The sequence below is a fragment of the Aquila chrysaetos genome, chromosome 7, assembly GCF_900496995.4.
Source record: "Aquila chrysaetos chrysaetos chromosome 7, bAquChr1.4, whole genome shotgun sequence".
Lineage (NCBI taxonomy): Eukaryota > Metazoa > Chordata > Aves > Accipitriformes > Accipitridae > Aquila > Aquila chrysaetos.
The window spans coordinates 2,419,356-2,433,141 of record NC_044010.1 but is presented as its reverse complement, the minus strand read 5'-3'; the positions used below and the strand labels follow the sequence as shown (position 1 = coordinate 2,433,141).

General features: G+C 45.0%; 1 protein-coding gene across 2 annotated transcripts in view; it reads left to right on the top strand.

The window, feature by feature from the left end:
* The first annotated feature begins 4,294 nt into the window (after positions 1 to 4,294).
* Positions 4,295 to 13,786, top strand: part of TENT5C (terminal nucleotidyltransferase 5C) — a 28,530-nt gene continuing 19,038 nt past the window's right edge. Inside the window, exons 1-2 of one of the 2 annotated variants that reach the window (XR_003924298.2) lie at positions 4,295 to 4,375; positions 7,172 to 8,705. Coding sequence is in view for 1 of the 2 variants with exons in the window: in XM_030020384.2 (XP_029876244.1) it covers positions 7,198 to 8,370 (1,173 nt within the window). In the remaining variant the exon portion in view is untranslated. Of the gene's footprint in view, positions 4,376 to 7,171; positions 13,267 to 13,786 lie in introns of those variants that run through there. The other variant, XM_030020384.2, reaches the window with a different exon arrangement.

Genomic DNA, 13,786 nt, shown 5'->3' with positions numbered 1-13,786 from the left:
CTTTGCTGCTTTTGCCACCTGCAGCCAGAGGCGATGCGTCCCGACTTTGCTCACGACTCCCAAATTAGAGTAAATATTTTTTTCAGTCTGATTTGCAAACCCTTGTCCTCCCCCCACCTCCGCCTCCCCCTTCAGTCTTTGTAGTCTTCTTCTCCTCCGCCACCAAAATTTTTGACAGTTTGCTCTCCCCCGGGTTCCAGGAAACCATGTGACTAATTAAGCAGTTGGGGCGAGCTCAGGTGCAAGGAAAAAACAAGTCAGATGACGGGCCGCTGCCCACTCGCTCCAGCGAGTGCATTCCATCTCAGCGTGTGTCTGCCCTGCTACTTTGTAAGGGAAAAGAAAATGCCGGCCTTCCCTGGGCTGGGAGCCTCACAGCACAACCGGATCGGCAAAACTGAGTCTCTGGCTGTGAAAGCAAAAGTGCCAGGGGCCTGGGCGGAGGTGGAACCACCTCTTCCCTCCTGGAAGAATTTGGCCTGTGCACTTCGTCACATATTCAAGTGGCTCCGTTCCTTCAGGCTTTTAAGCAGTTTTGAGCGTGTACGTCAGAGGGTTCGTGAGAAGAGGAGTCTGCAGCCCACAGCCCGAGTTGCCAGAGGTGGCACTCAGCAAAGCAGCAGAAGGGCTAACGGGTAGGGACATCTTCAAAAAGACATTCGTGAGAGACAGCGACTCTGGGCTCACATCTAAATGCAGCAGGAACTTGGAGCTCCCACTTCGCACGGGTCCTGCTAGTGAAGGGACCTGGTGGCATTGCTTGCCCCTTGGAGAAGGAGTGTCTCTCGGCTTTTGCTGAGCTCAGAACTTGGTGGGAGCTGGGAAGCCCTACACGGTAGTATCTCATCCCTTGGAGCAGGCACTTCCCAGCTGTCGCTATGCTTCTAGTGGCAAATTTAACCAGAGATTTTTGAAAAACTGCTGTTCCCTGCATTAATACACTCTGCGTGTCTATACTGGACTTCACATGTCTACTTTTATCCATGTATCGGGAGGAAGGATTGCCGCATCTCCCCACAGTAAACCTCAAAGGCTAGTAAAGGCAGCTAGCAGCAGAGAAAGGGGCTCACCCTTGATGCTCTACAGGAGGATTTCACCACAGTTGCGTGTGAGTGGGATGTTCCTACCTGTCTCCACGCTCTCAGCATCTGCAGACATGCAGTTACTCCACATGTCAGACAAAAAAGAAGAGTTTCCCAACTGCAGATTTGATGCTCAATTACAGAATGGAGCATGACAGCTACTACTACCATGTATTAATAACTCTGCTTCACTTTATGGCTTTAACAGCTGTACCAACCAAGATTTATAATGACACATTACGTTCAGCAATGCATCACGTAAGGAAACTAATCTGACAGTGCCAGGTCACTGAGCTGACTTACAAGTTTTTAAGTGTGTTTCTTCTGCCAAATTTGCTGCCCTATTTACTGGATTAAAATGAACAAGTTGCAGTGTGTTCATAAAACTCCGTACTAGCCTTTGTTTTGGCAGCTCCCAGACTCTTCTTCCCCCTGTCACACTGCCATGCCAGGAGCCATTTGGTCCCTCTTCCTTCCCCATCCTCTCTTTGGAAACCCTTTGAAGCAGGTCCTGCGGTGTGTATCCCGAAGGGGGGTATATACCACAGGACAGGAGGGGAGGGACATGGGCAGAGATGAGGGATGGAGCAGCTGTGGGAGAAGGGCGAGTCGGTGGTTGTCCAAGGGCAGAGGGGGCCCGTGGCTGCCGCCGCTTGCTGCCTCTTGGCAGGAATTTGTCTGTATCCCAGTCACTCTCTGAGAAAGGATGGCTTGCAAAGATTGGGATCATCCATTACCTCTCCCTAGACTCGGAGTTACAGCTGACAGTGGGAAAGTCAGTCCTAAGTAAGTATTAAATGTTAAGACTGGAGCTGGGTCTGGGCCCGTGTCGGAGCCACCTTGGCGGCCACAGCACCCAAGCAGTAACCCATGCTTCTTAATCTCTCATCTCGCCGGTGGGCTGCGTGTTTCCACGTTTTTCCATCCTCACGGCACAGTAATCCACTGCGCAGACACAGGCGGATGGATAGCAGAAGGCTGGCTGGCTGGCTCTCGTCAGGGGTAAATGGGCTCGTTCTCCGAAGACATTCATTACTCAAAGATGCATTCCTCCTTGCTCCGGCAACTTACCCAGGAGTCTGGTCCAGCAGGCTTTAAACGGTGTTTCAAAAGCCCATCCCACGGACCCCTTCTGTGGGACCAATGAAAAGCGATTAAAAAGAGCAAGTGTATTGTCAGGAGGTGTAAATCCACTGCAGAGTGCGCTGCACTTCCACTGACAAATACTCAAGGTCTGCAAATCAGAGGAGGCAGAAAACACTCCAGGTATCCTTTAAGATAGACTTGAGATACCTCTTTGTTTTTACAAACATTTTGGTGGAACAAGAACTTGTAAACAAATAATGTAAAGTGTGAACCTTTTATTAATACTTTAACATCTGTAATAGCAGTATGTGCTGCAGTTTATTTTTGCCTTTATTGTTATCTAATGAATATTACAAATAGAAAATGTTTTTCAACATGTAATTTAATTGCTGTTTGCTCATGGGGCAACAGAAAGTATACTGTCCAAAATAATCAGTTATTGTCATAAGACAATAATATTTGAGGCAGAAATATTGCTGAAGAAATATTCTTAAGAGGCGAGACCATTCACTATTTTAACCTCCAAGTGAGACATTTCCTTACTGGTGGTTATGCCTCTGTCATTTCCACTACTACTTCATTTTGAGTTCCCCATCTCTCTTTCTTGTTTTAGAAACACAGGAAAAAAATGTTGAGAGAGACCTGGATCCTCACGCCCAACTCTGTACCACCACAGACAATTGTATTACCTATTTTCTTTTCTAGCTCCATCTTGAAACGTTAGTTTTATTCCCCTCCTGCGATGCTCAGAATTCATGATTAGCTCATCGGACAAAAAGATGGTAACTTGCCTTGAATCTGATTCTTGTCTCAATGTTATCCTTTAATTTAAATAGCTCTTTTTGTTTCCTGTTATTTATCCCAATGGTGCACTGTTAGAGAAAAATAAATAAATAAATAAACTAACCCACCCATATTCCTGCTCAGCTTTGGCTTTGTTGGTGAAAGAAGGCAAGTCTGTTTGTGTTCGCTCTGCAAAGAGGAGCTTTTCAGTTTCCTCTTACAAGGTCAGCTCTTCTCCGCCTGTGTGCAGGTGTTGATTCATCTTTCTTGACTGTGTATGAACAAACAATGTAACAGATGTGTTGCATTTTTTCCCCAATGTTTTGTAAATACTTTTTTAGCTCTACTAGAAATATGTCAACTGGCCTGTCCTGGGATAAGTTTTGCTTTTTCCCCCCCCCTCTACTGAGTCCCGATAATCCTACAAAAGGCAAATAGCCCAGGTCCTTTCTCTCTTTTGCTGAAATGCTGAGGGTTTACAGCAGAAATGGTAGCTTTCATCCCCGCAATGCATAATCTTGCACCGTGTACTATTAAATGCCAGCCGATTTTTATTACTCTCGATCTCCCAAGTTATTCATTGCTTCCTGTCTTAACAGTTCCATCCTCCTCCACGTCTCCAGTGCCTCCCGCAGCCCATCAGCTGTGGTTTTCAGTAGCACGCCGTTTCAACGCTTTTTGCCGTCTCCTTGCGAGCGCATCCTTGCAGTTTTCGTGCCAACTCCTAGTTTGGCTGTTTCCCATGTGGCACCACAGCAAACTCTTTAGCAGAGCCTGGAAATTTTGCATCTGTGCTGACGGTTGCTCTGCCCGAGACGAGGGAAAGCCATGTTGTATTTCAGCCTGCTTTTCGTTGGAGCCCGCTTCCCTGGCTTCCGTTATTCCCTTGAAACGTTTAGGCCATTGCTTTCCCTTCCGTGCGCAGTCGTACATATGGTGGGGGGGTGTGGGTGGGTGGATGGAAAGCGACCGTTTGGGTGCCCCTCGCCACCATCTTGGGGCGGGCTGCGGGGCGAACCCCTGGGGTCGGCGAGGGGGTGGCGTGTGTGAGGGCTCCATGGCTCAAACGGCCACCCCCGTCCTCTCCCCACCCCGATCCCCGCCGGGCTCCCGGGCCGAACGCCCGAAAAGGCGACCAAACCCACCCCCGTTCGCTCCGCTGAGGGCGGAGGGAGAGAAAAGGAGGGAGAGAGCCCCGCCGCGGCCATCGTCCCTGAGGCGAGCGCTCCTGAGGCGGCCGCCGCCGCCGCCGCCTCCCGCCCCGCCCGCCGGTTACCTCACGGCGAGCAGTGGGCGGGGCGGGGCGGTGGCGGGGCGATAAAGGGCGGGCGAGGGGAGGCGGTGGGGGGGCGCGCGCGCGTGTGTGTGTGAGAGAGCGGGGCTGGCGCGGTCGGCGCTGCTGTGCGGCTGAGCTGACAGGACCGGTAAGCCGCGGGGAGCTTGTGTGTTTGTGTGGAGGGGATATGTGTGGGTGAAGCTCGGTTCTCCGCTGCGGGGCAGAGCCGGCGGGGTCACTTTATGTGAGGGATCTCCTGGAAGCAAAGCGCTTGAGTAACGCTTTTTTTTAAAAAAAAAAAAAAATTTTTACTTAAACCGGTTTAAACGGCGAGGTCCGCCCGGCTCGGGTGAGTTGCGGGTCCTGCGTGCGCCGAGCTGAGCCTGCGGTGAGCCCTCGGCTCTCCTCTCAAGAGAAAACGTCTTGTAAGGGAAGACGGACCTTCCCGCCTGCGGTGCTGCTGGGATTTGGGGGGGGGGGGGGGTACACGACACAAGATACTTGTAACTTGCCGTGTCACAGGGCTGCTGCTTGCTGCAGGCACGGTTCCCTAAATTTTTTTAGGTGTTGTGTCAAATTACAGGTCTCCTAGGGGAAAAACTGCTGCTGCAGGGTAACGTACTTCATCGTGACAAAGGTGAAGGCGTGTTGTCCTCGCTCCTTGTGCCTCTGATTTGAGGTCTGCATCCAAGTGAAGCTACAATACTCTTTACGCGTGGTATTAACTATAGGTAGTGCCTGTCTTGGCTTCAGAATTGTTTTATTCCCAGTGAATGAGCATCTTCAGGTATCAGATCTTCTTGTGATGGAAAGTGTTGGCGGTGAAACAAGAAGCATGTGAACTGCTAGCGTCCCAAATACATTAAAGTCGCTAAGATCCTGCTGTCACTGACATAAATCTTGCAGAGTCGGCAAACATGGGAGCGGTTTGGGGGTGGGAGGCTTCATAGGTTGGCAGCCTGAGAATTAAACTCTCCGCTGAACTAGAAATGAAATACTTCATCTTCCCCCCACCAGGGCAGCAATGCATGTTATCCTCCTAGGTGAGGACCACCAAGCAGAACCAAGTGTGTGTGGTGGCGTGGGAAGCACTGCTCCGAGTCCTTTCTGGTCGCTGGGTGGGCTGTGTGTGTTGTCTTAGCTGCTAAGAAGGCTACAGACGGGAAGGAGGAGAGGGAATGCCTTCAGAGGTAGTAGCTGAAAGCACTTGCAACTTCAGCTAGAAGTCATGGAAGACTCTTGTGTTTTTTAGTGATCTGAAGGATTTAATGAAAATACAGTGGTTTTAAGATGAAAATGTACTTTAATGTGCTTGAAGTACCTGAGGGCAGCTGCTGGCAGGCTTGATGCCTCTGGATTTATGCTGCTTTGCAGCCTTAAGGGTTGAGTTTGAAGAACCCCTTGATTTGTCCTGGACTAATGATCCTGTGAATCGCAGGTTTGTTATGTGCCTGCTGGAGCTGATGTGACCCACAGCAGCAGAGCCTGTAATGCAGCAGCTCATGCTCAAGGGCAGAAGTTGTTTCCCCAGGAGCATTTTTACCTTAACTGTATATTTTATCTAGGATTTGACTCTCTTCTGTGGAGGAGGTGACAGATCAAATGAGCAGTTCAAAAATTAAAAGCTGGAAGAGGACAGGCATGAAATGACAATAGCTGCTCTTTGAATCTTGCTGAAAGATCCTGCACTATGTTGATGCATGTTAGGAAACGACATGGTTGGGTTTTAAACAATTCCTGGTAGGCAAGAGTTAACTACCTTAAATCTGACTAGTCTGACCTGACCTTGGCAGCTGCAGTCTTCACAAGTACTTGGGGCAGAAGAAGGTGAGGCCTCAATTAGTCTGTAGCTGTCAGGAAGCACCTGGCCACAATAGAAACCTGGAACACTTAAAAAGAGAAAAGTATATTAATACCACTTGGAGTTGCGTTACTGTAGAACATATGTAAGTATCTGCATACTTCAGAACACAAGCCACTTAAGCACAAAAGTGATCTGCTCAGCTGTGACAAGACTCCTTAAAAAGTGCAAAAGTTCAGACAAGGCTGTTACCAGGTCTGGTCAGTGAGGTTCTTAAGTCCTTAGTGTTAAAGTGCAACACTAACATGATGTCTGCCTTAACCTCATCTGAGTGCATGCCAGCTCTTAAAAGCTCGTTTGCCCTCCACTAATGAGCAAAAGGCTGGGACAAGCATGAATCTTTCCAAAAAGGTAGCTTGATTATGCAGGGTATCTGAAGAAGAGTAAAGAGTTGCTTATGAAGACTGGAGCACACATTGAATAGTGGTGTTGTCTGACTTTGTAGCTGAAATTCTGTCTGGGATGCTGAAGTGCTGTAGCTTTTTGCAGGAGCAAGGTGTACTTGGCCCTTATCCCATGAGTGGTAGATGCTGGATGGTTAAGAAAGGAAAAACTCGTGAAAAGGCAGAAATCTTATGTCTCTAGTGTAATTAAAGTGCTTTCAGTGGATTGGCTATCTCAGCCTTGAAACTAACACCTGAGTGTCTTCAACTGTTGTGTTAGTTGGAGAGAGCAGTTTGAGCTTTATGTATAATGAAACAAGTTCAAAGCTTAACTTTCAGAAGTGCTTTGCACTTATGGCTCCTCTGGCATCAGCTGGTGCTGCAGATGATATTAAATTTGGGTAAAGCTTGTGTCAACTTTGTTGATAATTTCCCTTTGACACAAACTGCTTTGCTGAAGCACTTTACCTCACCAAAAAAAGGACAATGACAAGTAAAATTTTGTGCCTGCACCAACAGAGAAGCTGAGCATCATTTCAGGTGAAAGGCTTCTTGATAATAATTTTTACATAGAATTATTTCTTTCTAGTTTGTGTCTGAGTGTGTGTAGACTGAAAAGTAGAGCATAGGATATATCTAGGAAGCACAAACAGAAAGTCTGACTTGTCTTTTTCTTTTTTTTTATTCCACCTCTTTACAGTTTCTTTGGAGAAGAAACACCTTAAGATGGCAGGCAAAGGAAGTAACACAGACTGCATGTCATGCAGTGTACTGAACTGGGAGCAGGTCAGCCGTCTGCATGAGGTTCTTACAGAGGTAGTTCCAATCCATGGACGAGGTAACTTCCCAACACTGAAGATAACTCTGAAGGACATTGTTCAGACTGTTCGGAGTAGGCTGAGTGAAGCAGGCATTGTGGTACAGGATGTCCGTCTGAATGGCTCTGCAGCTGGTCATGTCCTGGTCAAGGATAATGGGCTGGGATGCAAAGACCTGGATCTCATTTTTCAAGTTTCTCTTCCAAGTGAGGCAGAGTTTCAGTTAGTTCGAGACGTGGTGTTGCGATCACTCTTGAATTTCTTGCCAGAAGGAGTAAGCAAGCTAAAAATCAGTCCAGTAACACTGAAGGAAGCCTACATCCAGAAGCTAGTCAAAGTCTACACAGAGTCTGACCGCTGGAGCTTGATATCACTTTCCAACAAACATGGCAGGAATGTGGAGCTGAAGTTTGTAGACTGTATACGGCGGCAGTTTGAGTTCAGCGTGGACTCCTTCCAAATCATACTGGACTCCCTGCTCTTTTACTATGACTACTCGGCAACCCCGATGTCGGAGCACTTCCATCCAACTGTGATTGGGGAGAGCATGTATGGAGACTTTGAAGCAGCTTTTGATCACCTCCAGAACAAGCTGATAGCTACCAAAAATCCTGAAGAGATCCGAGGTGGTGGGCTTCTGAAGTATAGTAACCTCTTAGTACGAGACTTCAGGCCCATGGATAAGGATGAGATCAAAACATTAGAGCGCTACATGTGCTCCCGATTCTTCATAGACTTCCCAGACATCCTGGATCAGCAGCGCAAACTAGAGACCTACCTCCAGAACCACTTCTCCAAAGAAGAGAGGAGCAAATATGACTACCTCATGATTCTGCGCAGGGTGGTGAATGAGAGCACAGTCTGTCTCATGGGACATGAGCGAAGGCAGACTCTCAACTTGATTTCTCTGCTAGCGCTCAAAGTACTGGCAGAACAAAATATCATCCCTAATGCCACTAATGTTACCTGTTACTACCAGCCAGCACCTTATGTTAGTGATGTAAACTTCAGCAACTACTATCTTGCAAATGCTCCTGTGCCATACAGCCAGTCCTACCCCACTTGGTTGCCTTGCAATTGATTGTTTCACTTGAGTGTTCTTGAGTGAAGGCTACTGAATGCCAAGATGCTGAGTGTTGTATATATAGACCAGCAATAACTGTCACCTGGAGGCTTTTGAATGGAAACATGATTGTATTGGACTGTCCATTTCCTGGTGTGCAGTAGGAATATGCAACCAGGTGACCTGCTATGAACCTTTCGGTATATCTCTACAAATGCCAAGAAGCCTTATTACCTCTTCACTGGGAGAAGAGAACAAGCAGCTAAATGTTAAGAGGAGTGGTTACAAAACTCGGCACTAGTTCTCCAAGTGGCTATTAACATGTGATCCAAGTGGAGTATTCAGTAAACTAGGTTAGTTATTAGAGGAAAAACTGCAAAATGTCTTGAGCAGAGCAGAAGCCACTCCTGGAATAGCAGCAAACCTCTGCTTTCTATTGCCTAACCTTATTACTCCACACTTCCTCAGTTCAAGTTCTAGCCAACTTTCTATTGAACTAACTGTGCAAGAGTGAGCTCGTGTCATGCTTGGGCTGCTTCTACTTTCTGGCTGTGTAGAGCTGGTAACCGTATGGATACTGTCTGTCTTGTAGAGGGCCTAAATGTTGTTTCCTGTAGTACCTAGGGATATATGGTCCTGCCTCAAGTTCAAGATTAATTTCTTGGAAGTTGAAGATGGATTAGTTAGTCTATCTCTAAAGCATAAACTGGCTAAATTTTTCTTGAGTACAAAAATTTGGAAGGTGGCATCTCTAAACATGCACCAAAGCATGATCTAAAACTTGCTAATGTGAAAAGTCCTTGAAATGAGGGATTGAAGCCTTAAGTAGAATTGGAACCACAGTTGGAATAGTTAGGATGGAAAAATACAGTTAAGTCCAGGTTCAAGATAAAGCCTTTCTGACTGTATCTTTCAAAACCATTTTTGGCACAGTTGGAAAGTAGTGCCGCTATTACACTGAGGTTTGGTCCAACTTTCTTCCTCACAGGTCCACAGCAAGCAAAAAAACCCCAAAAACCAAATAAATCCCAAACCACTGTAAGTTGCAGCATGATGTGCACTCCTGCCACGGTATGAATTCCTAAAGTGCCTCCTAAAATTAATTTCTTGTACAACTTCAGGCAGGTCCTGAAGGCTTGTCTTTCTGTCACCACTTAAGGGTTGAGCTTACTGGTGTATCACTGTCACCTGGTCACTGTATGAGATGGTATTCTGAGTGGTTAGAGTCAAATTCTTCCTCTTTACTGGTCTGAACCCTCACTTGAAGAGGTATATAAACCCTAAGCAGAGCTCTCCACAGAGGCCGTATGTGGTGAATGTCTGCCCCTGTTTTCAGAATAGCCTCTGGAAGAGTATGTACTCCCTTGGAGGTGTAGGGGGCTGACTTTCCTAAAGGGTCTGTGCTGAACTTGCTGCTTTGAAATTCCTGTGCTTTATAAGGAAGGTTAAAAATTCCCCAGTTATGTATATAGTGGTATTAGAAACTGGCATATTAACTGGATGATTTTCACTGAATTGCAATAGTAAAATACATATGGCAAATGATCTTGAGTTTCCTTTGCTTAACCAGAGAAGTAGACTAGAGAGGCAAATCTTAGAGCTATTTAATATGTACTGGTGCAATGTTTAAGAATACTTGTTTGCTAAACCTTTTTTTATGATTTCCAGCTGTCTCTGCAAGCTTGTGAGACCAAAGTGCCTGATCAAACAAATGATTTAAGCTTAGAAGGTAAAGCAGAAAGCAGGTGAAACACCAATATATGGTTGCTGTTTGAGGCAGAAAACAATAGCAGTGCAGCACTTAAATGGCAGTAAAAAACCTGCATGTTCCTCATAGGACCAAAACCTTCTAGTTATATTGCAAGTTATCTCACTTTTCATAACTACTTCATAAAGACTGTCTCAATAAAGCAGTGAGGCGACTCTTTTGTTCAGACTTCTTCGTTTAGCTTAGGAAGGCAGGGAGGGATACAATCTAGAAAGCAGACTGTAGCCGAGTATGCTTTAGCTTAATTTTTTTGAACAGTCTTGTAAACAACTTCAATAGCAAATAGACAAATAATTTGGTGTCTTCTGTTGTGTTTTTTCATTAAAGGCTTTCTGTGTAGTCAGCCAAAGTAGCTAAACTTGAAAGTGAACCTAGCCTTTTTCACTAACTCTGGCTTGGACTTGATGTAGCTTACAGACAAGGCATCTCTCACCCAAGACTTTGACTATTTGGAAAGCTTTTTAAAAACTAATACAATGCCAGTGTTGTCATGTGTGTTAAACGTAGTGCAAGCTTACTGCTGGAATGACTTTTGCATGCAAGGCAATACTTGGCCTAGTATAGAGTATCACTAGAAAGAAGGACATCTTTTGCTTAGGAGTTTGTAACTGCTATCATCTCTTAAATAGCTGTTTTTAAAGCCAATCTAAGCTATACCCACTGCAGAAGTAAAGCATTGCCTAGAGGGACATTGTTTGATTTGCATATCAAATAGCTTAGACTCACGTATCAGTCTTATGCAATCTCATGGCTGATCTTTAGAAGCTGTTGCTGTGCGTCGGCTCATGTGGAAGTAGTAGTCAGATGCTCAGGAGGAGTCCTTGCAAGCTTGAAATAAACAGACTTATGTTTTACTAGTCTTTGAATGCCTTGGCTGCTGAACATCAGGCCAGGTGCATCTGTTGGAAAAGGAAGTGCTAGAAAGAAAGCTCTAATGGATTCCTACTGAGACAGAGCTATGGAGAATTTAAGCTTCCTGCCATAAATATTGTGCTTTTGCTAAGGTAACCTGTTGCTGAGGCCTCTAAGGAAGCTTTATGTTGAATGGCTGCTCTCTGAACAGCTGACTTCCTGGGTTTAAGCTTTGCAGGACTGCTGACTTCCCTGCCTGGCTCTTAAGTTGCTCTGGCATATGAGAAATATTAATGCTTTGTAGCCTGGATGCTGGATGTTAAGCTCTTGAATAGTTAACTGTATCCTGAAGCTGCCCACTACCTACTGCATTGGCCCTACTGTATAAGGGATTGCTGGGACACTGTTCGTCTCATTGCCTTCAAAATAATCCTGGCTTGGCAGGTAAAGCTGGAATACTCAGCAGCTTTTCATCACTGTGTTGCAAGCAGCCTACCCCTTTCTGTTCCAAGTTGTCTTAGCAGCCTGATGTTGCATGTGGCAGTGGCTTACTTTGGTGTGTGCTAGCTGGTTCAAGTTCAGGTTTATGGTGGCCCCTGTAGCAAGGAGTAACATGAGAATGAGCACTAGGTAAAAGTTAAAAGTGATGACCCTAGGCCAAGTCTAGGCTGCCTGCTTGATTCAGTCTCCCTTCAGTACGTAATGATGCCTCTGCAAACCTGCTCTATCCTCTGTTGCTCACTTGTGTGTCCAGTGGAGGTTAGAGAAAGACTACTATACTTCAGACTGTTACCTGAGCACATTCCCTCTGGGCAGTGGCATCAAAACAAAGCTGCAGTAACACTGAACTGCAAGTCTTGTATCAGTGCATCATTCCTCAGGACTAGGCTTCTAGTAAACTAGGCTCTGTGGTTTAGAATAGCTGTTTTCTTCCTGTAGCTTATAAGCTCAGCTGGGCTAAGCCAGTCTGAGGTTAGGCATCTGTTGTCAATATTTATTGCCAAGTCCCACTTGACTTAGAGTTTATTAGTGTGACTTCCTCATTGTAAGATAGATTATTTTTTTTTAATTTGATAAAGATGCTACCAAGGAGACCTAGTAGTAGACTGGGTTTTACTCAGTTTGGTAAAAATCCCTATGCTGATCCATGGTCACTCTGAGAAGTTGTAAGGTAAAGCATACTTCATGCTCCCTCAGCTCAAGATTTAATTGTTGCTGTGTTTGTCCTCAGCTAGTTCAGTCAATCACTAAGCTGGAGATTGAAGACTACTGCTTGCTTTTGAGTAACCATTTTTCAAAAGATCTTCACACTTTAACATTAATAATCTTGTCTACAAAGCAGTAGGTAGTATTTAAATCTAGTCCAAATACCTAAAGCTTTTTATTGAGACTTAAAGACCCATATTTTGGGAGTGAGTTCTGGGGTTAAGCATTTGGTATGCTTTTGTGCCTAGGCTTTGTGGGTTTCTGATCACTAGAATAACTACTAATGTTGGCAGTGATCTCTGCTTATCACTATATGAGTGCTTGGGAAAAGGCCTCTTAGAAGAGAACTTGGACAAATTGCTTCAATTCTAAGCTGTCGGTGTACCGATGGTACTTGTTTACTCTCCCCCTCACTCAACTCATTCAATCAGGGTGCCATAGTTGTTAGGCACAGCAATAGGTTAGCCATAGTCACTGGCAACTTGGTTTAATTTGGGCATTGGGAGAGCCAAATGGATAGTAATACTTCTAGCCTTTGCATCTACTTTGCATGGTCTTAAACATTTGTTAAATATGGTGAAGTGTATTTCATATGTTCTTTAATTTCAATGAAAGTAGTTATAAGGTGGGATGCCTAGCTATAGTTGTAGAAGTTTTGGGGGAAGTGGCTGGAGCACTCTGTTTTTTCTCACTTGTATTGGAAGAGAAGGCCGCTTGCTGAAGTGTCTGGATTGGGCTTGTCTCTTTCTGATTAAAATTGCACTTTCTTTTGAAATTTAGAAGGCCTTTTTTTCTCTGTTTATCTCCTATATAATTTTTTACTATTAAAAGAAGTCAGCTCTTAGAAAATCTGTCTTGTACCTCTTTGGAAGAAGTGAGTCTTTTTTTTTTTTTTTTTTTTTTTTTTTTTAAGCTGGCAAAACAAGGTACTAGAAATATTTGGATTTGTGATGAGCCCAAATGTGAAATTGGTCACAGAACGTTGTCTACTGTTCTGCACTGTGGTGTTCACTTGTCATTCTTGGAAACTGGGTTTTAGACCTTAATGATTCTGAAATTCTTGTGCAAATAAACTTATGCTAAACATTGCTTGCCTCAAGTAATTCTTACATAGTGCTGACAAAGTATTTGTGGAGCTTATTGGCCAATGCATGTGTAGATGCATGGGGCGGGGGGAGAAATAGCGATGGGGTACACAGTAATGCTTGGGTTTAGATGTTGTTCAAGGTACTTTTTTTTTTTTTTTTTTTTCCCCTTCTCATGAATGTACACATCTGCCTTAACTTACTGAAGATTAGTCAGTTAAGTGAGACATGATTCATCTTTCATTTACATTATAGTGAGTTTCTAGAGAACTGTTTTTGCCCTCTCTTACCATTATCTGGTCTCGACTTTAAAACACGTTGAGGCACAGTCCTAGGTCTGTTAGATAGTGTCTGGTCTGAGCTAGAGCCTGCCAGTCCGTTCTGTGATGCACTCCATTTTATATGCTACTCCAAGTCAGGGGCCCCTGCATACCTCCGCTCATGAGCCAAGGAGGTGAGAAACAAAGTCAGCAATTGTTCTTCAAGTTATTTACAGGTTGAGAGTCTTTGTGCTTTTACTCTG